The following is a 25,581-nucleotide window of genomic DNA, read 5'->3' as shown; positions in this document are numbered from 1 at the left end:
AAGTATGTGGAGGGGAGACTGGTAGATAGGAAGGGGACAGTACGTGAAAGCTTCAAATGTCGAACAGTGGGATTTCTATTTGATCCTATAGGTCACAGAAAGCCACCGGAGCTTCCTAAGCAGTTAGGAGACATAAGACCCTGACCTAAGGAAATTTATTTTGATAGCTGAGGGAGGGAAGCAAGGAGATCCACGAGGCCCCTGCAATAATCCAGGCGAGAGCGGATGAGAGTCTGAGCTAGGGTGGTAGCTGTGAGCGGACTGAAGAGGACAGGTGCTGTAGAAAGGGAATCATCGAGACTTAGCAGTTGTCCACGTGGGGTGGGAGTGAGCCCAGCATGAGGCAGGGTTTTAGACTGGGTGGCTGGGAGGGTGGTGGTCTTTCCGACAAGCAGGAGCAAAGAGAAGTGCTGTCTGGGCCCTGTTTGGGATGTGTATCGGATACGCAGCTGAAATGTCCGGTTGGGCAGTCTGAGGCTGAGGGATTGGAGCAGCAGAGCATTAGAGACAGGTGATACAGTCCTGATGGAGGGTGGACTGAACCGCGGGTGCCAGGGCGGTGACCCAGAGAACGGAGAGAGAAGGCACCAGCCAGGATCCTGGCAGCCAGCGGGGGCTCGGATACACCTGGGGAAGTCGCCTCCGCCGGGGCGACCAGCCCAAAGCCGAGGCTGTACGGGCGGCACTGGTAGAGCGATGCGCTAGCCGAGGACGCGGGCAGCGTGGACCACCCCCCAGCTCGGACCCTGCACCGCCCCCCCCCGCGTGGGCAGCACGTTCCTGACAAGCACCCACGTGCCCCTCGGGCTTGCGCTCTGCTCGATACCAAGGATCGCAGGGAGGCTCTGGCTTTCCCGACTCTGACGTGTTCACAAAAGACACCCGGAAGATTTCTGCTCAGGGCTTTCCGTGGCCAGCCCCGGAGCCTGGGCACTTGTGGCAGAACCACCATTGCAGTTAGGAAAGCAAAGTGACGGAACTGGTCACAAGCGGGATGACCACTGCCTGCACTGTTTAGTCACGTCAAAGGAAAATCCTGCCTAAGTCGAAGAAACAGTGGAAAAAGCCCTAAAACTGCAAAGCGAAACCCGGGCCTAAGCGGAGGACTCTCGCAAGGACGGATGAACGTCATCGCGGACTGAGGAGCACAGCTGTGTAGAAAGCGATCTGCGCCGGGCTCCCGGCAGGCGTGAACACGCGCGCCTCGCCGCAGCCCTCCGCTCGGGTCGCACGCACGTCCCCGGGCCCGGGGTCCCGCCCTCGGCCGCCTGCACGCTCCGATCTGCTCTCCGGGGCCCGGGAGAGGGGAGGAGCTCGCGCTTCCCGCCGCGCGGCCTCAGCCGCCCTCCAGGGCCCGCTTCGGCACCGTGGGGAAGCCCGCGGCGCAGCGGCCACGGGGTCCGGGGAGCCCGCGCGCTGCCGCACCGGCGCCCGTCATGCCCTGACGTGTGGGCCTGTCTCCTCCCTCCCCGCTCGTCGCTCGGAGCCGGGTAAGGGGCGGGGCCTCGGCCCTCCAGCTGAGCGGTCCGGTCAGACCGCGCCAGTTTGAATGAAGGTTCCACAAGATGGCGGCGGCCGCGGCCGGAGCGCGAGGAGGTGAGGGCTGGAGAGGGTCCCTGCCCCCACCCCGCTTGTCTCACCTCTCACTGCCCAAGCCGCGCTCCCCGCGTCTGGAGGACCGGGAAGGAGACCTTGATACCGAGGGGCGGCCCGCCATCTCCCCGCTCCTGACGCGGTGACCCCAACGTGGGGAGCGGGACGGGGGCTGGCCCCCACACTGTCCCGCTGGCCTCGGCCCCTCGGCCCCCAGCTTCGCTCCCTCCTCCCCTCCTCTCTTCCTTTCTTTCCTCCTTCTCCCCTCTCTCCGTCTCGTCCCGTCCCGTCCCCTCTCCTCTCCGCGCCGCGCCGCACGCTGGCGGGAGGCTCGGGCGCACGCCGCGGGAACTGAGCCGGGTTGGCGCCTCTGCCCCCGCAGCCCGCGCCGGGCACGGTGGGGAGCCGTTTACCGTCGCCCTCCCCGGCCCCAACGTTTCGCGGGCCCCGGAGGCGCCGCTGGCCGGGCCCCGGGCCCCCGGGCCCCGCGCCGGGCCGGCTTTGGCTCCCCAACTGTAACGGAGGTGGGGGAACGGCGGGCGCGAGGTGTGGGGCCGAGCGGGAGGCGCCCGGCCGCCCCGAGGGGATTAGTGGTTGGCTAATCCCTGAGCAGGATCCGAAGGCTGGTCGGGGAGGCTGCGGTTTGACTTCTTTGTGGTCCTGCGGAACTCAGATGTGGTGGGGTGGAAAAGTTTGTCGGTTTGTCCTGGGGAGGGCCCCCGGCCCGCAGTCGGGTCCCGGCCGTCCCGAGGGGGAGGACTTGGGGCCGGGGCTGTAGAGAGGCCGGAGGGGAGGGGGGAGCGTGAGCCCGGAGGTCCTGGGAGCCGGACGCGCTCGGCTTGGCCGGGCTGCGAAGAGTTGGGGAGCTGACCCCCACCCCCACCCCGGGGGCTTCCGAGCCCCAACCGAAGCAGGTCGGAGCGGGGGTCTGTGCCTTGGCGCCCCAGGACGCAGCGGGCTAGAGCGGCTGCTTGGGGAACACATGGCATTCCTGTAGACCCGGAGCGGGCCGGGAACCGCCAGCCTTTGTGCGCCCCGCAGCCAGCCTTCGCTGGTGGGAAGCGTTAGGCTGGCAGGAAGGTTTTCATTTAGAGCACCGTGCAGGCGCCGCTCGGCTCCTGGCCCCCTGGAGTGCCCCCGCACAGAAATAGAACATTTTGAGTAGTCCTTTGTAACCCACCGAGTTCTCCTCCATTAGTAGATGCGGTGTCCTTAGCACCGGGCGGTGGAGGGGCCCCTCGCTTTGCGTAGAATTTCTAAGAGTTTTAGATCTGTAAGGGACCTTCCGAATGAGCCCGGGACCCCAGTCTTTGCTGAGGACTTGAAGTGATCTTTGGGTGTGGGAGACACCTGCTGGCAGTGAAAACGTGGGGGGTGTTTGTGAGGAGGCTGCAGTAATCTGAATATTCCTTCATTATAGCAAGGGAAAAGGTATTGTAGGTAGGTTTATCCCCCACTGTAAATACCAGATCACAGGAGTAGGTGTGGTGGCTCTTACTGGCTTGGAAGTATGGAAGGTAAGGACTCTGAATCTGCTGCTGAGCTCTGTTCCAAATTCTTCTATTTGGCCCCCTCTTCACCGTGAAGAATCTTAAGCACAGAAGGGGTTAAATGCTTTGCCCAAACTTCTCTAGCAGAACCTCGAATAGAATTCTGTTCTCCCATTTTAGTCCAGTACCCCATTATACCAGAGAGACTATGGATTTAAAAGTCGCGAAAGGTTTTGCTCAGATCACTGTTTTTAAAGGAGTCTTGATTTGAATTTTTTTTTTGCAATACGAATAATTGGATTCTAATATTTTTACGTTAGGATGAAGAGTCCTAGTGGAGGACCTAGGTTGAGACCTTAGCTTTGCCACTTACTCATTTGTATGTTTGGGTAAATCACTTGACCTCCCTTAGCCTTTCTTTCCCTGTTGCAAAAATGAAGAAGTTAGACTAAATGACCTTTAAGGCCCCTTCAAAGTCTGTGATCTTAGTAATAAGTTTAGATTTTAGTATATCTATATATATATTTTTCTTAAAGTGGAACAGATTTGTATACATTGCAAGATCACATTTCACAGTATTTGGGGCATCTTACAGTCCATTCATTACTTTGACACTGCTTTAAAAAGCAAAAATGAAAAAATTAACATTGGAAAAATGAATGTCGTATCCATTATGGGTACAACTCTTGGGTTTATTTATTGTGAAGTTAACACGTTATCATCTTAGAGCCTAACTTACCTCCCAGGTCCTGTCCAGCCTCTGGCACATTCTAGCTCTGGGACCTTGGACATGTCACCTGATTTCTTAGTGCTGGGGTGGGAGAGAGGGGAGAAGACTACTAAGTGGTGTATGATCTCTATTGGTGGAGGGAATTGTTGCTCTCAGGAGTTCATTTTACCAATTAAATCACAGGGCTGGATTGAATGGTAATGTTACAGCATGGGCAAGACAAGTGTAAATTTTAAATCTCACAGCCTTTCAGAGTGAGAAAACTGTAAACTAATGCTGTAAGTTTGACGTGTTTTGGTTTTCAGCTCTTTTTCCCATTTGTTGGTTAAAGAAAAGAAAGAACTTTATTACAAAGCTGTACATTTGGCTTCATTTTAAAATTTCTTATTTCTTTTAACATTTATAATATGTTCTAATAGTTGGCCAGGGGGTCCTATAACTTCCATTAATAAAGTAATTGTGTACATAAATGTAATGAGTAAGTCAAAAATATTTCTTTGTGCTGACTGTTACAATGGGCCCCATAATCTTGATTAAACAAACAAATGTAAATGTTCGCTTAAGGATTTTAGCACAACCTAATTGATGGAAATTTCTTTAAGTAATGGATGACATTGGTTGTCATCTAATGGGATAATTAACTATAAAGGAAACCTTTAGGTTTTCTCCTGAAGAAAAAGTTCATTGATTCATGTGTACATGTGATTTTACAATGTAGAATGGGGGAGGGGTGGGAATGTAAAACTAAAGATGTAAAAACTAAAAAGTATATATTCTTAACTTTAGTATTCCATTAGTGAGAATCATATTTTCTTATTGTAGCTTGGTGTGTGCCTTGCCTAGCTTCATTTGATACTCTTCAGGAATTATGTAGAAAGGAAAAGCTCACATGTAAATCGATTGGAATCACCAAAAGGAATCTAAATAATTATGAGGTGGAATACTTGTGTGACTACAAGATAGAAAAGGTAAGGCAAATGTGTAGTCCTCAATAAAGTCATAATCAGATGTTACTTCAATATTTCATTTCATTTATCATGAGAAAGAACTTGGAAATTTGGAAAGGCAAGACATTTTTTAAAGTTTAAATTCTGGTCCCAACAGGAAAATATTTTAAGGTGATTATAGAATGCTACAGCTAGTTCTTGACCATCTCTGTTTCACCCACAGAAAATGTATTCCAAATCAGCTTCCCCATAACTATTACATAGCATACTTTAGGTTCACCTTTCTCTTCTGCAGTTGGTGTATACCTGAAAATTCAGATTAATTTTAATGTTAATTTCTGAGTATCAGTTACATATTACCAGCTAATCCTACCAGATATCTCTACATGAATGTCCTATTACCTCATTAACATGTTGGGGATAGAGTCAAGGATTCAAGCCTTTGTTCTATTCCAACTAGCTTTATGACTTTGGATAAGTCACTTAACCTCTATGAGCCTCAGTTTCCACATATGTAAAGTGAGGGAATTAAACTTGATCCCTAAGATCTCAGCTCACATTCTATGATTCTATCTTTAATAGCAAATTCATAATCATGGGATCTCTTCTACAACATCCCCAACAAGTCATATCACCTAGTTTGAAGCTTTCCATTGGTAGGGAATCCACTACTTCCTAAAGCATCTCATTCCACTTTTGGATAACTTTAATCGTTAGGAATTTTTCCATATGCGGATTTGAATCCATATCTCTGTAGCTTCTACCCATTGGTCCTAATTCTACTCCCTTGCTTATGGGACTGCCCTTCAGATAACTGAGAACTATCATATCCCTTCAAGTCTTCTCTTCCCTGTGATAAACATTCCTAGTTCCTTTAATCAGTCCTTATGTCTTATGTTACATGGGCTCCATCAACCTGGTTGCCTTCCTCTAGAGACACCCTGGTTTATTAGTGTCTTCTAAAAGGTGGTACCCAGAAATGATTATGATATCCCATATGTAGTCCACTCAGAGTAGACTCTTTCCCCTTACAAACCACTTACCCATCTCCTTCTAACTTACCTTTATCCATCAGTGGTTCTTCCCTATTCCCAGATTAAGCCTCAGATTTATTTACTTTTTATTCCCTCTGTTCAATTAATGGTCAGTCACCAAACCCTGTTTTTTACCAAATATCTCTTATATTGCTCCCTTTTCTATTCCCACTCTCACCATTCTAGTCAGAATCCTCTTCCCCTCACAGAAAGATACCACATTAGTCTCTCCAAATTCTTTTTTTGTCTGCTCTGTTCTCCAAACTTCCAGATTTGTTTTCCAAAAACACTACAGTGTCATCATTACTTTGCTGCTCAAACCGTCTCTGATGACTTTCCATTTGCTTAAAGGACAAAGTGAAAACATTTCTGCCTCAGTATTCGTGATTCTCCTTAATTTGTCCTCACTATACAAACTCTCTGCCTTAGCAGTGCCCTGCTTCAATACCGCATCATAATGTGGACGTCACTCTGAATTCTACAAAGATTATACTAACAGTGCAGACTTAAGACACTGAAGTTCCAGAAACAGACCATGTTTACTGTCAGAGGAACAATCTAGCTAAGTATGGGTACTCATTGCCACCAGGTTGCATTTTAGGTGATCCTTTTGTTACATTTGGCCCATGAAACATACAAAAATGCAATGTAAACTTCAGTCTTGTTTGAAAAGTGATAGTAATAGAAAAGGGGGTTCTAAGAATTAAAATTTTTAGATTCCCTATTAGCATTAATTTAATTGATGGTACTTTTAGTGTGAGATCTTTGCCTGGTTTCCAATGAATTGATACACAACTCTGGAGAAACTGAGTCACATTCATGCTGTAAACTAAACTAGAAAACAATATCAACTAAACGGAAGGGTGATTCACAGGTTCCACTCAGAGGAACAAATAAGTAAGTTGAAAGAGTTGGTTTGATTGTTCAGCCAAGGACAATAAGAAACATTTTGTGGCATGTTCACCATCCTTTACCATACTCATGTGATGAGCATGAGCAAGGTCACTATGAGGAAGGTAGTAGCAGCTTGTATGTGCCAACATTTGTGGTAGAGGATGAAAACGTCGATAAAGAATCTGACAACATCCTCTAAATCAAATTATCACATGCACCTTGATATACATGTACTTTAGTGGGAAAGTAGGTACAAGGGAAGACAGTGAAAATACTGGAAAATATGATTCAGGGAATAAGAAAAGAGTCCCAAAGCTTGTAAACTACTTAAATGATTCATGCCTGTGTATCACTAATACTTTCTTTGAGGAGAGTGATAATATGGGGTAAAAAAAATACTAAATTGTCACCCAAAAATGAATTTGACTCTTAATGAGATGTGACTAATTATTAAAAGGGGAATCATTTCAGTATGTGTGTATTTAGAACAAAGGAAGTTAGAAGAAGGAAAAATGAGAAAACCGTGAGTTATTACAATATGAAATATTTTAAGTAAGTTGTTAAAAATAGGAACTAGATAAAAGTAAAAATATTGGCTGATTACAGAAATTTCTTAAGATAAATTTGACTACTGTGAGAATTATCTCAAGGAGTTCAAAAGAGCCCTGAAATCATTTTTACCAAAAGACATTTGTGCTTCTTGTCAAGTAAACCAGGGCATCACCAGGTTAAAGAGTACAGGCCAACATTAAAGAGAAAGCTTGGGAAGAATATCATTTCACAAAACAGTGAAGACAGTGAGTGGAGAAGAAATAAGCGTGCACAAAGCTCAGTGTAAGACATGACTGAGACAGATCATTTCAAGAGCAGTGAGAGAACTACAGTGAAGACCGCAGATAGATTGGAAATCTATTCCATGGTTCAGAAGTCTAGGATTTAGACTACTATTTAAAAAAAAATCTCATTTCAGGTCTCATTGCCTAGCATCATCTCTCATACACAAAAGTACTATCACTTTTCCCCATTTTCCAAACTTGAGCAATTCATTTCCCTGACTTCTCCTGACTCCACAACCCCTCCGACCCCGCCGAACAGTGACACTCACTCAACAAATCTACCTCTTTGAAATTTGCAAAAAGGCAAATTTAAACTTAAGAGTAAAATTCCTAACAATCAAAAAACTATGCAAAGGTGGAGTAGGAAGTAGTGGGATTCCCTCCTCTAGAGACATTTAAGCAAAGGCCCATTATCAAGTATGTTATGAAGGAGATTCTTGTGTAGGTATGGGTTGGTAGAGATATCCTTTCCAGCTATACAGTTCTGTGATTCATACATCCAGTGACTGCTGCCATCCCCTGTGTTTCTCAAGGATACGTTCTGTCCCTTCCTAAGTAGTCTAGGAGATGTCTAGTAATGTTTTGGCAGTTGTCCTTGTGGCCTCCTATACACAGCTATTTGCTTTATGCTGGCATTCTCAAAGACTATGCATTCATCCAGAATATCCTTGGATACAAACATAAACAAGAAATTGAAATGATTCCTATCCTCAAGGAGATTATATCCCATCCAGAGAAGCAACGCATACCCATATAGAAATGTACAAAATCTCTATAAAGTCAATACAAGGTAATTTGGGCAGCATACAGAGAAGCACCTCATAGGGTTTGGTGTTTGAGTTGAGATTTGAAGGAAACAAACGAAATTGTGTTAGAGGATAGAGGAAGTAAACTACCAGAGTTTCTTGACCAGAGGAGTGATGTCAGACCTTGCTTTGGGAAGATCTGTGTAGAATACGGATAGAAGAGAATGGGACAGGGAGAACAGATATCACAGAAACAACCATAAAGATAACTACTGCAATACGCAGACCTGGTCCCATAATTGAACAAGAGATCTTGGACTGGACTGCAAAAACAATTATAAAAGATATCAAGAGCATGCATGACTAGAAAAGGAGATAGGCTAATTGATTACTGAGATCCTGGATTTTGTACTGGTACATAAAATGATACAGAACAGTAAAAGACCTAGAGAAAAAACCTTTAGTACCTTGACTACATAGATGCCCCTCCCCACCTCCAACGCTTTATGCAAAGAATATATGGTTTAGTTCTAGAAGAAATTGTTTACTCTAGATCGATGATTTTACAAAGAAGGAAACTGGGACCCAGAGAGAGTGCCTTGTTCAAAGTCAGAGGTAGCAGGGATTGCCAATTCCAATTTTTTAAAAAAGATTGCCTTGTATGTCTATTGTGCCTATTAAAAAATGCTTACTGTATGCAAGGAGATATATGTTGGAGATAAAAAGACAAAAATGACATAGCCCCTAGGGAATAGACAAGGCTCAACAAGGATAAGATGGCATGAGTGGGTTGAGAGTTGCATTTGTAGAAAGAGTACCCATTTTGAATTCATGCAGCAAGTACCTATTAACCCTAACTCTATTAAACCATATTGTAACTCCTTTTTTTTTTGTTGGGGTCATTTTCTCCCTGTCCCTGTAGCACACCACGTTGCAAGCTTAGATTCTTCCCCTTTTTATTTCGTATTAAATCCTAACCAGTCCTTCAGCGTTCCATACCATCTCTTTAGCCTATTCCAGTAATTGCATTCTACATTTATCCTCCATTTGTTGCATTCCTCTAGTACCAAATTATCCTGATACTTATTTTAGCACTTAGTCATTTATTGTTGTTTTACTTAACTATTGTGCATCTGTTTTTAACTCATTCACTGTCCATCTCACCCTTCAGATACTTGAAGACAGTTAAGTACTTCCCACACTTCGCACACACTTTTTTTATAGGCTCAGCATCACCAGTTCTTTCATCTGGTCATCATTTGGTATGCACTTGAATCCCTTCATTGCCTCATCGCCCTCCTCTCAGTATTGTCCACCTTATCAGTGTCCTTTGTAAAATGTTGGCATCCAGATGTTGTCTGACCCACAGCATGGTATAGTGGGAGAGTACCTCTGTTGGACACTGCCTGTCATAATGTCTGGGTCAAGAGTACATTAATCTTGTATGCCCACTCAGTACAGAGTTCATCAAATGTCTACTGAAGATCTAGTATGTATTATCAGTTTTAGGATAATTAGAATACAGCAAAATCCTTTACAATAAAGCTGTACTAACTATTTCTAATGCTTTAGATGGTATTTGATTCTTGCAGTGCCTCAGGGTCATTATGATCATCAATTATCATTATAATATAGATCAAAGTATCATCCAGACTAAACTATAAGACAAGGGATCATTGAAAACTGTCTTTAAAATTCCTAGCTAACGATACCAAATGATAAAACATCTCCTTCTTGACCAGAAATTGAATAAAGGTTTCAGCTTCACCAGTCCTTTGCGAAGAAGTCTCAGCATTAGGTCAAAAAGGCTGAGCTGTCTGAAGCACCCATTTCTTTTTTTTACTCTGTTGAATATTTGCTGAAATAAATATAAATGCTTTGGGTTTTTTGTTGACATGGTCTTACTATCATAAAACTGCTTTGCAAACTTTATAACAATGCTTTTGAGACATTAATTGACTTTTTATGTCACATTAAAAATTCAGCAACATGAGGTTTGAAAACATGGGGAGAATTCTCACATTTTGTGTAATATCCCTTAAAGATGCAATAGTTTTAATACTCTTTAGAGTCCAGGGGTGGGAAACCTGCAGCCTTGAGGCCACATGTAGCCTTCTAGGTCTTCAAGTGAGGACCTAGAGTCTGGCTGAATCCAAAGTTCACAGAGCAAACCCTTTAGACAAGTGTCAAAACAATGATAATGAGTGCTTGTTTTCTCTTTGGAGTCCTTAATTCAAGTGAATATATCATTATCTCGCTTGACAGACTGACTATAAGGTCCGTGAGGGAAGGGGTTATGTCTTGTTCATCTTTGTATAATTTAACACCCAACCACCAGACATCTTCCCCAGAGACTGTGTCCATAATAGGCCCTCATTGTTGAACTGAATTGAAACCTTACAGCTTAATGTACATCTTTTTCTTGTATTTTAAGGATATGGAATATTACCTTGTAAAATGGAAAGGATGGCCAGAAACTACAAATACTTGGGAACCTTCAAGAAATCTCAAATGCCCATTACTTCTTGAACAGTTTTATAATGACCAGCGTGATTATTTGTCTCAGCTGAAGCCAGGCAAAGCAGTCATTTTAAAAAATGATATCAAAAGTCTGAAGCCTGCCATTGCTGAGTATGTTGTAAAGAAGGCTAAACAAAGGGTAGCTCTGCAGAGGTGGCAAGAAGAGCTTAACAGAAAAAAGAACCATAAAGGAATGATCTTTGTGGAAAATACTGTGGATCTGGAAGGCCCACCTTTAGACTTTTACTACATTAATGAATACAAACCTGCTCCTGGAATCAATTTAACAAATGAAGCCATAGTTGGTTGCATGTGCACAGATTGCTTCTTTGAGAAGTGCTGCCCTGCAGAAGCTGGAGTTCATTTGGCTTACAATAAAAAAAGGCAGATAAAAATCCAACCTGGCACGCCGATCTATGAGTGCAACTCACGGTGTAAATGTGGGCCTGACTGCCCCAATAGGATTGTTCAGAAAGGTACACCATATTCCCTTTGCATCTTTAGAACTAGCAATGGCTGTGGCTGGGGAGTGAAAACCCTTGTGAAAATTAAAAGAATGAGTTTTGTCATGGAGTATGTTGGAGAGGTACGTTCAACTACTTAGACTGTAATGAATAATATATATACAAGATTGTGACGTTTTGGGGGAATAGTCTTTTTCAGAGGACTCATTACTTAATAAATTGCTTTATTTTATTTTTTTGAATAACATTAAGTGTTGTACTGACTGGTAAATTTCGTGATTGACATTTGCAAAGATTTACAGATCTATTTTCTTGTTTTTACACCAGGAGTGCAATGGTGCTTTTAATAAAATATATATTTTAAAACTCCTGATAAATTTGGTGCTTCATTGTGGCATGCAGGTAACTAAGGAGTATACCACTGGAGCACAAGTTTGACAAATTGTACTAAGCTAGGAAGTTTCAAGTGTGGCCCCAGTGATAGACAAATACGTCTGTTTGAGAACCAGTCTAAGTGGGGACAGGTTCATCACCATGCTGGCTGCCTGACAATGAATTTTTTAGCTGCAGCAGCTCTTGAAAGACCCATCCGTTAGGTTGTAAAGGGATTGCAATCTGCTTTGATGGAGGGAAGTAGCACATCAGTGAAATTACAAAGCCTTAAGTGTTGGAGTAGATATATTCAAAAACAAAGACTTCCTGCTAATAGTATATCACAACTGGAAGTGATGCTGTTTTAAATATTTTAAATTCTAATAACTGTCCATCAGTGCTGCCAACTTGCTGTGAAACAGTGAACCTAAAGGATGATGATGGAAGTCCAAAACTTATGTTCCATAGCTCACTTTGAATTGCAAACATTCTCCCTACTGACATGCAAAAAATCAAGCTGCATAGCTATGCCAAAAAATTCTAGCTTAAGAGATATTTGATTGTGGTTGCATATCCAATCACATTCGATCCTATTTCAACTTTAGAACTGCTCCTGTTGATGGTGGGTCTGATATTGTCTTCTGAAGACAACAAAGCTAATCTCATTTTTATCTAAGTCTGGGGTGCCTGATTACATCAATTTTAAGTTAACTCCAGTATATTTGACCTTTTCAGATCTTATTTTTTTGCTATTCTATTTCCTATACTTTAGAAATTTTTGGTTTGTAGCTAATTGGGTAATTAAATAAAAAGCAGAACTATAGAAAATGTTTTTTGTTTTTCAGTCAAATCTTTGTAAAAACTTACAATTTAATTTTGTTATTATTGCTCACTGCACATTTAACTTAACTAATATTCTGTGTTCCTGGTAAGAGTCCTTTTGGGACCATATTCACAGATTATTGAAGGGAAATAAGCATAAGAGGCTTCAGTGTGCTTTCTCTTTGGCTTCATTTACTATTTTCAGGGAAAAATAACGGTAAAATTTGCAAAAAAAAAAAAAAAAGTAAAATTTGTTTTAAAATTATGTATTTCTTCTGAAGCTATTTCTGCAAAAAAGAAAAAATAGATTTTTTGCAAGATCCTCCCAGATTTCTTCCACCTATCTTGTTTCAAAATTTGTTTAGATAATGGGCAATCACTATGACTCTTCAGAGTAGCTAGTGTATGTCTAATTTAAAACATTTTTAGGTCACAGCTACTGTACATTGTTGGTGTACTGTTAATATTGGCTGCTTAATTTCCTTGGTTTCAGCACTAAGATCATCTCTGACTTTTTTATAATTATTTTGCAAAAATATGGATTACTTTTTATTTTAGTTCAGCAATAGTTATATAATATATTAGTTTTTCTTTGTAGGTTATCACAAGTGAAGAAGCTGAGAGACGGGGGCAGCTCTATGATAATAAAGGAATCACATATCTCTTTGATCTGGACTATGAATCTGATGAATTCACAGTGGATGCAGCTCGATATGGAAATGTGTCTCATTTTGTGAATCATAGTGTAAGAAGTATCATTTCAAGCATAAACAGGATTTTTTAAAATTAGAGGGCCAAGAATTTCACCTTGTTACTTTAAAATTTTTGATTTTTTTTATTATTTACTACCAAGAATCATTTCGACTTAAAACTACCCAGTTCCTTAAAACAAGGCTTTAAGAATGAGGTGATCACTCATACAGGGCTTTGTATTTCCAGAGTGCTTTATAACATTTTTACATCTTCCACATAGAATCTTTGTTAAGGTATTGTATTATTGCTGTTTTAAATAGACAGCAAGTGAGATTACAAACTTGGGGGGGAAACATACCAAATTATTAGTTCAGGTATAATTGGTTTAAGAAAAACGCTGGAAATTCTTCCAAATCCACTGATTAGATCCACTTAACCTATTTTAAGGTAAACTTTGTTTAGTGGTGAATTTGAGATCCATGAAATTAAACACTAACATAACTAATGTCTGGCAAAGTTCTGTGTTCATGTCTCACTTTGTTGTGGTGATAGCAGAGACAAAGTCTGACATTGTTTATACAAAGTTGACAGTGTTTCAGGTAGGAGACTGGGTGATGTAGTATATATGTCTGTTACCTAAAAACCAACCTAGGCGGTGCAGAGACATTCATCACCAGAAGGCTGTTCAATAAGTGATGAATTTGAATTTGTTTGGTTATAGCAGTTCAACAGGACCAAACAGTGGAGAGTTTTCAATCTGCATTGGTGGGGAGAGTACACACACTGATGAAATCATGAATCTTTTGAAGTATCTCAAGAAATACTGAGATAAAAATGTATAAAATATCTAGTTTTATTTGCTAAACAAAATATGGGCTTTATCCCCTCTCCCATATAGCTTATAAATTAAGTGTGGGGGAAGCAGTGGGTTCCTCAGCTTTTTCTTTGAGCACTGAGACACCCTGGAACCCTAAATTGAGGCTCTAAGAAGTTTAACTTAGTCCTTTATCCGTGTGAAAAGCAATTAAATTTTAAAAAGGAATTTAAAAACAAGGCCCTGGGAAAATAAAAATTTCATGTGGCATTTATCTGGCTTTAAATCAGATGCTTCTGTATATGTAACAGCAATGATCATGTAATTCTAATGTTCCTTTTTTAGTGTGACCCAAATCTTCAGGTGTTCAACGTCTTCATTGATAACCTTGATACTCGCCTTCCTCGAATAGCACTGTTTTCCACGAGAACAATACATCCTGGAGAAGAACTTACTTTTGATTATCAAATGAAAGGTATGATGATTTTTTTATGGATATGACTTAAGTTAAATAGTTTTGGGTACAGAATAGAATCAGACTTGGAAAGGACCTTTATATTTAGTTCTACCCCATTACTTTGTAGCTGAATAAACTTAGGTTTAATTTAGCCATAGTCATACAGGTAATAAGTCACAGGAGTAGGACTCTTGACTCATTTTGGTAACCTTTACATTATACCTATACAGCTGCTCAGGATATCACCTCTGTAGCGATGGGTTTATTGTGTTTAAACCAAAAGAACTTTCAAGTAGGGAAACTGTATTCCTTCTCCAATATAATGTCTTATACAAAATACTTGTATTTTAATTTTTTTGGAAATGTTATAAAATCTTTTTTGTTGTAGTCTCAAAAGACTAAAAGTTACTAAACCACATAAAAACTTAGCTCCTATTTGTATCTAAAGGTTTTTTTAAGTTAAAATTTAAGCAGCAAAATAGTTATTTTTAATATTTTTCTTTAGAATGAGCTTCTTAACATTTTATGTACAACTTAACCTTCCTGTGTAAGGTTGTATATTAAATAAATATTGTATAATTCAGTCATTTTCCCAGTGATTTGCATTATTCCAGATGTCCATTCCTACTAAACAAAAATTGATTCCACACTCTGGATCTGTTACTTTGTGTGTGTTTAATTCAATCATCCTACCTCCCTGTAAGAACAATTAATCTTCATGATCTTTATTTTCATTGAATTATATCATATAATTCTATTTGCTTATTAATCGATGATTGAAAAATACTAAGTACAAAATCCTTAAGAGAAGAACATCTATATTATTCTCGGAATAGTTTTTAAAGATTATTTTGCTACCTTGCAGCTACTTCTGTCCTCTAGTTAGTTATGTAAATAGGACAATTACCTTCATTGATGTTAGTATTAATCAGATATTCAAAATGTATATTAAGAACAGTCTTTAAAATTAATAATAAAGGATTCAGTATTCTAATTACCAACTCTCTTTTTTCCTGTGTTTTTCCCCCCATGTATTCAGGTTCTGGAGATATATCTTCAGAGTCTATTGACCTCAGCCCAGCCAAAAAGAGGGTCAGAACTGTGTGCAAGTGTGGATCTGTGTCTTGCAGAGGTTACCTCAACTAAGTTTTCAGGAGATAGGTCTAAAGATAAATGTCATGGTTCTTTTTGTTTGTTTTTTACTTAAATCCCATTTTAGAAAATGAATTTTTTTTTTATATTTAAGCATTTGGGATATTTTTGCATATGCTAAATCAAGGTTGTTATGCCTCATGTTTTCTTAATTTACAACTCATTTCAAAACCACATTAGCCAAAGACCTTACTGATGCTCATTAATGTGAAAGGGTAAACACAGGGTCACAAGAGTAGATCTTACAGACTGGTCAAAAATGTCAGTGCTTAGTAGTTGGATGTCATACCCATTAGGAAAACAAAACTACTTATGAATTAGGGTTTTTATTCAACAAACATTTATTAAGCACTAACTGTGGGGAGCACCATGCTAAGCACTGGGAGCGGGAAAAACTTTAGAGAAGATACCATCCCTGCCCCCATGGAGCTTACATACTCAAGTTTAGTTATGAAAATGCTGCTTTCGAATGTGTAAGTGTTATCAGTTTAAGACTAACATTCAGTTTGTTGAGAAATCTTAAATATAGTTAGTTTATTTAATTTGGACAATGTAAAAGAAGTTCTATTTTTGTTAATGTAATTTATATGGCATCCTTATTCACCTGTTTAACAGTCATACATACTGTGTATGTACTGATTGAAAATAGGTGATATCAAATTTTATACTCTTTTCTAATTTTTATTAAAACAAATTGACAAGTTACTTACTGATCCTAATGTTTGCTAAGGTGTAAAATTAAATGGAAAACAATAGAATTTAAATATCTTGATTTCATACTTTAGAGAATTTTGTAGCATATAAGATATTTTTTTCTGCTTTTACTAGTAGTTCTTAAACTTTTTTTCATATACAACAATAATCTTTTACAAAATACTGAATGGCTGGCCATCATAATTATGTGGGACAAAAAGGAGCACAGGGAAAGTTTCTGTCAACTGGTATAGTAGCATCAAAAGCCCCTTGCAGCACTCCTCAGAAGAACAGATATACGTCCTGAAACTCCCTCATAACTCCACTGAAAATTGCAAGAACCTTTTTGAGAACTACTGATCTGTATACTATAACCAGATGTCCGCCAAAGTATTTTGTGTATTCCCATATTTGCTATTGTTTCATAATAAGCAAATTTTTCTAATACATTAGTATTACACCTTTATTCAGACAAGTTTTAATGTACATGCTTTGTTAAACCTATAGTAATAATTTTTATATTTTCTGCAGGCTTTTCATTTTTAAAAGTGATATATATTTTAGGCTGATGTTCTGTACCATGAACCTAGTGAAAACATGATCATGAAAGCTAAGTTTGGCTTGGCCAATAATAGTTTTATCATAGTGTTTCTGAATTGTGGGGCTAGGATTAAAACTGTAAAGAAAAAAAAGAACAGTTTTATCACATGGGAACACCTAAAAGTTGAATAATTTTTCAGCTGCATATTTCTGGTTCTGGGATTGACTTGTTTTCGATTCTAATCATGATGTTCAACATGGAAACAAATGGTGCAAAACAGATGCAGTTCACTGATTCCTAACCAGGTCTGCCCAAGCCTCTTTTCCTTAACTGCAATGACTCAAAACTTGCCTGGGACACAATGAACATAACAGCAACTTAGATCCTGTTTGCCTCTGTATGACACAAACTAGGGAAAATCTGCCACTTGTTTATGAAATCACTTTTTGTTAAGGAGTGTGTGGTTAGCCAGAGAGCAAAACAACTGTTGCGTTTAAAAAATTTCATTATAATTTAGGTTATGTTTATGGACTTGGAACCAGAGTTAAAATGGCTAACTGGAAAGGACTTTTGTGTGTCTGCTCACAAATCATTTATGTGTCATTAGTCAGCAGGGGCAGTACTGGCTTCACAGACTTAGGCTTAAGCTTATGCTTAGGCTGCTATTTATTGGTTGAATCTTGAGAGAATGAAGGGGCCTTTCCTTTTAAAGATGTAATTTTAAGTAATTGTTAGTGCATTTTTACTTCTCAAAATGTTAAATATTTCATGAGATCTTGCCTCTTTATTTTAAAAACAAAATATGGATAAATGGGCCTTTGTGATTAGAAGTATCTGAGCTCCATTATACTATTATCAAAACCAGAATTTATTATGCAGCCAGACAAATGTAGCAACACTGTTTAGACAAAATAACTGTGGTTTCTTGCCATTTTAAATAGTGATTTGTGTTTACCATTTAGCTAGCCACCATATAATTTGGCAGTTACCTAAATTTTGTTTATTTTGATGGCTATTTTAAAGCCTTAGGAATTTGATATTTTTCAAACATAGGTGATTTTCCAATGTAAGATTTTTATGAAGTTTAAATTAAACTAATGTACAGGTTATACTAACTCCATTGTTTTCAGTGTATGTAAACAGAACTGTGTTAGAAATACACAGTTGGTAATCTCAGGAATGTTTTTTTTTTAATAGATATGCAAATTTTAGTTTGTATTTAGTGATTTTTAAAGCATTTTTTCCATAGTTTTTAACAAAATAAATTTAATTTAGTTTGGATTCTGATGTTGTTCAAGTACATCTCTACTTACCATAAAGTATCATTGTTTCTGTTTAAGCACCTTATTTTAGTGATCCCTGAGTGAGGCAGAAAAGCACTGACGTATTTCTGAATATACTGAGATGAAACTTAGCTGATTTATCAGGGACTTAAGGTTTAGTTTTGTTTTTAAAAGCAAGCTATCATCTTTGTTTAAATTCACACCTATTTTACTGGCCATTTTAAAGCCTTGGGTCACAGGATTATGGATTTTAGGATCACAGATTTAAAACTAAAAGGGATGTTAGAGGTTACCTAATCCACTCCGTCATTTTACAGATTAAGAAACTGAAGTAGGCAAAGATTGATAGAGAGGATTTGAACCAGGTTCTCTGATTCCAAATCTAATAATTCTTTCTATTGTGCCATATCACCTCTTAGATTCTTTTGATCACTTTACTCCAGAAGTGAAAGGGGTCTCTGTAAGACAGTTGCTCCAACCCCTTGCCTTTGCTTGAAGCCCTCCAGTGAAGGGAACCCAGTATCTCTTACAGCAGCCCACTGCAAAACATTTGTAAGTTTTTCCTTGTAACAGACTGGAATTTGCCTCTTGGTAACATTTTCCCTACTACTCTTAAAACTTAAAATTTGGTTTTTCCTGGTGGATCCAAGCAGAACAGGTCTAATCCATATAGCTAGTATTTTTCAAGTCATCATATCTATATCTATATATAGCTTTTTCAAGTATTGAAAACAGTCATCACATCTCCCATTCTTCGTCTAAGCTTAAAAATTTTCCATTTCTTTCAACTGCACTTCCTGTATCATGGAACTTTTTAAGCCTTTCCCCATCCTGGCTGCTCTCCCCTAGACATTTCAGATCTTTGGTGCAACCTAAAACTTTACTTTCTATTAACTTTACTAGACTACATAAAATCTTATTCATGATACAATTTATACTCACAAAACAGAAAAGGCTAACATTTAATTAAAATTATAAACTGAACACTAAACTCCCAAAATAATTCAAGTAAGTTTTAGAGGAGTTAAACACCAAAGCAAAAGACATCCTGGAATCTGAGCTAGTAAAATTAAGTCCTAAAAATAGATGGATCAAATAGATGGACCAAAGAAGCTATTATTTTTCAAAGTGGAATTACCTCTCTGTAGGAAGCCTCTTTATTTCTTTAAAGCAAAAAATACAACCTGTGTATTGTATTGGATTGTAAATAGAATAGTTAGTATAGGTATATATTTAGACCTGAGTTCAGATTCATTGGATTTCTAGTATGTGGCTACAGTGAAATTACTAGAGATAGCTACTCTCTAGATTTACGAGATATAGCTACTCAAATGTATAAAAACAGTGATTCTTAAGTGGACTTGTGATTTCATCAATGTAATTACTCCCTCCAGTGGTACAAGTCATCAACACCTTTCTATCCTATGTAACTCTTAGCCAAATCCTTTCATGAGAGGTTCATTGAATGTATTAGAGGCCTGCTTTTTAATTATGTCTCAACATTAGACTAGTAGCAGTTTAGCATTTAGGTTGTCTAAATGTTAGCTCTTACTCTAGCCATATGACTGATTCACTTCTCTTTCCAATCATCGATCTCCTGGATGGTATTTTTTATGCCTCTTCTTGGGCACAAGTCCTTACTGGTAATTTGCTGCAGCTTGTTTAGGCCCACCTACAGTGATCTCTCCATCTCTTTTGAGCTTTGATTGACTCACAGTTTTATTTCCTTGAGGATGGTAGTCCCATGAATTGAAGCCCTAACAGCATCACTAGAAGAATATTGGTGATAAAGGGAGGTTTTTGTTTCGGGGTCTTTAAAAGTTCTGTGAAACTTCTAAAGGAATCCATCCTGCTATCTTATTCCTATTCAAGTTCGGACCAGCTCGGTGGATTGTCTCTTTAGCTACATATTAAAATCCAGAGAATAGGCAGTCTTTATCAACTTTGTTTTTTCTCATAGATAATTAAACTAAAATTATGAGCATTGTGGATCTCATTTAAGGAGATTCTGTGATGTTCAGTACTAAATGGAAGTCATCTATAAAGAAGAGCCTCTGAAAGATCTCACCATCCACAGGGAATCATTCTTTCATTTGGTTTCTACACTATGCACTGTACTTGACAGTAACAAAACCCTTTGGTGTACATCTCCTGTTTTATGCCTTGATACTAATCAGATCATCCAACAAAGTTTTATCTCTATTGTTGCAGTTATATTATCTTAACTTATGCATGGGTGACACCTTGCTGAACTGGAATTTTTAAGGTTGCATTTTGCTCTACTGCAAGTAGATAGTGTATTCTTTGAACCTTTCAATCAATTGCATATGTGATTTTAATTGGCTGTAGAACACAGTTTGCAAACGGCAGGTTGCTTCCTTTTCGAACTTTGATCGAAGATATGCTTAAGAACCTCCTGAAAGACAAGTACCAGTTTTTTCTTTATGTGTATCCTCAGCCTGTAGTAAAGTACCTTGTATATAGGTAAGTGTTTAATAAATGCTAATAGATGTATGGATCCTCCAGAAAGATTTTATAGAAAATTAAAGTAGGCAAATAGTTTGTTGATATTCTTTTCTGATGCAATAAGCTATTGATTCCTCCACACACCCCAGTCTTCCAGCACCTAGTTATCTTTTCAGATAGAAGTGATATTGTGTCGCCATGTTATTGTGGACATTTCTGTACTTGGTTTGATCCAGGTGCTCTTCCCACCTTTATTGTTCTTTATGCATATTGAGAACTGAGATATTTGAGATTAAATATGATCACTCCATGATAATTGATGAACATAGTTTGTTTTAGTTGGTAGATGTTTTTCATTTTTATCAGTTCTCCTTCTACTTTAATCTTTTAACTACTCTTAAAATAACTGGCTTAAAGGAGATGTCATACCAGACTTTCTACAAACTTATTTTCTTCTTCACTTCTCTTTGTTGTTTTATTGAGCAATGTTACCCATAATCTAGTATCGTTAGGGTTTTGCAAATGAGTTTATATTATAAACTGGCATTTCTCTTGGCTACAGTCTTCTTGTCAAGGAAAACAAGAATTTGCTATCTAAGGTGGTGTCTTGGCTATTTTTGTTCCCTCATTCTGATACTTGCTTTATATCAGTGAAACTCATGTGAAAAAGGGTAATACTCAAAAGTCTGTACCTTTATCAGTTATTCATTTTCAGTGTTAGTAACATTTCTGAGTATCAGGTGGTCACTGTTCTAAATGTATACCAATTTTCTTATTTTTTTTTCTAATACAATATAATTTTGATCCTTTTGTTAGGTGGATGGTATGACTCCATATAAATAGATGATTCTGAAATTACTTCCCACATTGGAAACCTCCTCTGTGTTAAAACATGGTCATCTTCTTTTCCTTCTGATTATGTAGTGCCGCTCATTTCCACAGCAGCAGGGTCAAACTCAAATAGAAATGGATTCCTGTCAGCCACATGTTGACTTAGAAAACCACAAATTAGCATTACATTGTATTTTTTAATTTATTTTGTTAAAACATTGCCCAGTTACATTTTCACCTGGTTCCACCTTCAAGTTTGAAACCCACTCTGCAGTGCCTTCCAATTCCCCTCTTGAAAAAAAAGTACTCTTGATGTATGTATAGGCATCAGACTTTGGTATAGTCTTTAAGCCTTTGGCCTCTTTCATTTCTTGATCCTGACCCATACGTTTCAACATATAAATGTGGGCATTCTGAATTTTTTTTTTTAATATTCATGTTCCAAACATAACCAGAAGATGTAAGGAAGTTGCTACTAAATGGATTATGGTTTGCAGGTTTTCCTCAAAAAGTCCATGAAGTATGTACTATGTTCCAGTTACTCTGCTAGGAGCTAGGATACAAGTATAAATAATGATATGTCTACTCACAAGAATCTAAAGGAGAAACATTTTAGGGGAAGTCACCTTGCCTTTCAGTGTTGATAATAAACAAAAAGACCACCATTAAGGAGTCTGATTTTATGTGCGCAGCTATTGTGGACAATGGAGCAGAAAAATTTTTAAAAACTCCAAAAAATTCTTCAAATTAAATCACCTTTATATTTCAATTCTTGATGACTTAAAGTGAAGCTGGCATAGGAGATAACAGTAAACAATATGTTGGGGGACAAAACAAACAAGTAAAATTTTATTGTAACATAAATGATAGGAAAACACTTTACAAATCTCATTTGAGCCTCACAAGAACGCTGTGAGGCAGGTGTTATTATTGTCCTCATTTTACTGTTATGGTAACTCGAGATAGACATAAGGTAAATGACTTACCCAGAGCCACACAGCTTGTAAGTGTCTGAGGCCAGATCTGAACTCATATCTAACTAACTCTAGGAAGTCCTCTAGTCATTGTTCCACTTAGCTGCTTTTAATGAGACCTGATTTTTACAAAATTACTCAGCATTTTTCTAAAAAAAATTCCAAGTGTCACCTGGGGCAGCCAGGTGACACAGTGAATAGAGCACCAGTCCTGGAATCCAGAGGACCTGAGTTCAAATCCAACCTCAGACACTTGACACTTAGAAGCTGTGTGACCTTGGGCAAGTTACTTAATCCCAATTGCCTTGCCAAAAAAAAAAAAACTAACAATGTGATACAGTAAGGGGAAGGAGAAATGTTATAGATCGATGTAAATGCGTAATATAATAGTCCTCAAGATACATACAGGAGTCATACAGGAAAAATACTTTATATATAATTGGATTCTATAAGATAGTACTCTCCTTGTAATGCATCCTATTACTATCCATTTGATTAGAGGTAGTTAACAAGTGAACTAAAGATAGGACAGGATCCTTCTCAAAAGAAACACGCAGATTTTGGGAGGCAGGAAGGTAAGATTATCAAAGTTTGGGGTGGGACTGGTTGAGCTCCTCTATTAGACTTAAGCCCAGAATAATGGAAATGTTCATGTCAAGACAGGTAGGACTTTTTCTTGAATAAAATTGCAGTTTGCCTTAGGGTTCCCTCCTTTCAGCCTCTTCCTGTACCCCCTTTCCACTCCTCTAGATACCTAGCATCCTTTTGCTGTCGCAATTCTCTAAAATCCATCATTTAAGCAACATGTTTTCCTCTATAGTGACCCATGCTCCAAATTACCTCATTTTTTCCTGTTTCTATCCGACAAGATTGCCATGATCTCATCTAAGCTGATTAAGTGAATTTGCACTAATTGCCTGATAAAGTTACTAAAGCTGTTTCTTAAGATCGTTATTAACTCATATTAATTTAATATATGTTAACTCATAAATCATAATTACCAGGATCTAATTCTCTTTTTGCTTGGCCTTTGTGTGTAATTTGACATTGCTGACCAGCCTGCCTTTTCTTAACACTTCTTAGGTCAGAGGCAACAAGGTGATACAGTGGATTGTATCAGGGAGACATAAATGCAAGTCCTACCTCAGATGTTTATCAGTTCACTTACTCTCAGTTTCCTTATATGTAAAATGGAGGTAATAATAGTAACTACCTCCCAGGGTGGTTGAGAGAATAAAATATTTGTAAAGTGCTTTACAAACTTTAAAACACCATATAAGTGCTATTTTTTATTTATTCTAAGAACTATTGGTTCTTCTGACAACTTCTTAGGCTCTTTCCCTAGAAGGTTCTCCTTTCCCTAAACAGGGTTGTTGCCCAGCGTTCTGTCCTTGGGGCTCCTCTATACAATCTCTCCCTTAAATTGTCAGCCGTATCCAGATAACTACCAAATCTATATAATTAGCCTGTTTTTCTGAGCTTAAATCCTACATCAAACACTGGAGACTTATCAGTACCTTAAACTCAAAATTATGGACAAAATATTTTTCTTCCTGTAATACTTTTCTCATTTTTTGTGTTTTTGTTAATGGCATCACCATTCTCCCAGTCAATATTTCATCAGAATTATATCTTCAATTGTATTGCTATCCTAGTTCTGGTTCTTATCTCTCACTAAGATTTTGTAATATTCTCCTAATTCATCCCCTTACCCTCAGTCTCTTCCATTCTCAAATCCATTTTTTCCATACCTGCCAAATGGTTCCCTAATGACTCCCTTTAGGCTGAGGTCCAAGCTCTTTAGCCTTAGCATATTGAGCCTTTCGTGATATGGCTATACTCTAACTTTGTAGCTTATTTCACATTCTCTTAATGTACTTAATGTTCCTGCCAAATTAAGTCTATTTACTCTTTCCATTTCTCAGTTTACCTTTGTGCAGACCTCATCTATGAACATACTCTTCTATCAAGAACCAAGTGTGGTGCTCTTTTCTCTGAAAATGTCCCTGGATCCTATCTGAAAATGGTTTCTCTGTCCTCAACTTTATCTAGGTCACTTTGTCTTGATCTCTCCTTTACCTCTGTGTCATGACATATGTTTCATCATCCTGTCCAACCCAATTAGCCAGTAAAATCCTGAAGGATAAAGATTATACACATTTTATCTTGATATGCCTCAAGCATAGCATAATGGTTTTTATATAACAGTCAACTAATAAATATTTCTTGATTTGTAGATTCATTAATATAAGTGAATTCTAATGGTAAAATTTCAGCTAGAATTGGAGGAAGAGAGCTATATGGATATGACTGGAAATTATAAAACATTTTTAATTATTCCAAGCCACTCCCTTCAGAAATAGGATTTGAATTTATATCTCCCTGACACAATCCCGACAGATCCTTCAGAATAACTCCCTAAAACAAAATCGTTTTTTTAAAAACACCAATAGTCTTGGTGATACTTGGTGATGATTTTTGCCAATGAATAATGGAATGCCATAACCCTTGATGGATCAAAAATGTGATAACCCAAAGGGCAAATAAGACTGGTGTAACAGCGTATTACTAATGATGACTTATGTTTGAGAAATGGTGTGAGATATCATCCAGGAACCATATGCTGAAAGGGAATTGGGCTAGTTATATAGTAAGAGTAAGAAATAGAGAAATAACAGTCTAAATATTGCACCCATAGAATGTTACAAGACTTAGAGGAAGGTCTCTTGTACATTGAGAAGATCCTTGATAGAAGATCATGGACAAGAACTACACAGGATGGAAAGGCAGGGACAAGCTACCATCTGCACCACTGGAAGAATAATCTTATCAGTTAAGATCATATATCTACTGAGGTATTCAATTGCAGGCTATACAAAAGAGATGTACTTGGTTTAATTTATATTGTTCAACTCACTTTCCTGCATGCTTGCTCCTAGAGAAAAAGGGAAAGGAGAGAAAGTGGTATCTAGCCTTCCTTCCTCTTAGGTATGGATATCCCTTTCTTGATGCAGATCACAACCCATCTATGCCTTCTCATTCTGTATGATTTTTGCCCACATTTCAATACTTCAAGGATCTGTGATTTTATTAATATGGCAGTGCTTCCTCCACTGACACAAACTATGAGTCCTATATGCTTTAGCAGATGGTTTTTACAAGTCACTGAAGCTTAAAATTAATTACCTTGCAGCCAGCTCCAAATTTACAATACTCCTTGGACAATGGA

At 38.8% G+C, this 25,581-nt stretch overlaps 1 protein-coding gene across 3 annotated transcripts; it reads left to right on the top strand.

Moving 5' to 3' along the window:
- Positions 1-1,279: 1,279 nt before the first annotated feature.
- On the top strand, positions 1,280-18,079 carry SUV39H2 (SUV39H2 histone lysine methyltransferase). 3 transcript variants are annotated; one of them, XM_072653252.1, is made up of 6 exons: positions 1,280-1,596; positions 4,636-4,781; positions 10,705-11,376; positions 13,047-13,193; positions 14,301-14,430; positions 15,452-18,079. In XM_072653252.1, the coding sequence occupies exons 1-6, from the start codon at positions 1,566-1,568 to the stop codon at positions 15,556-15,558; spliced, it is 1,233 nt and encodes a 410-aa protein (XP_072509353.1). In that variant the 5' UTR covers positions 1,280-1,565; the 3' UTR covers positions 15,559-18,079. The 3 variants fall into 3 exon arrangements, with proteins under 3 accessions (XP_072509353.1, XP_072509355.1, XP_072509354.1); XM_072653253.1 differs by lacking the exon at positions 1,280-1,596 and adding an exon at positions 1,956-3,110 and having other exon boundaries at positions 15,452-16,328; XM_072653254.1 differs by lacking the exon at positions 13,047-13,193 and having other exon boundaries at positions 15,452-16,723.
- The last annotated feature ends 7,502 nt before the right edge of the window (positions 18,080-25,581 follow it).

This window comes from Notamacropus eugenii, chromosome 3, assembly GCF_028372415.1.
Source record: "Notamacropus eugenii isolate mMacEug1 chromosome 3, mMacEug1.pri_v2, whole genome shotgun sequence".
NCBI classification, from domain to species: Eukaryota; Metazoa; Chordata; class Mammalia; order Diprotodontia; family Macropodidae; genus Notamacropus; species Notamacropus eugenii.
Note: the sequence above shows the minus strand (reverse complement) of the source record. Positions and strands in the feature narration are given on the sequence as shown.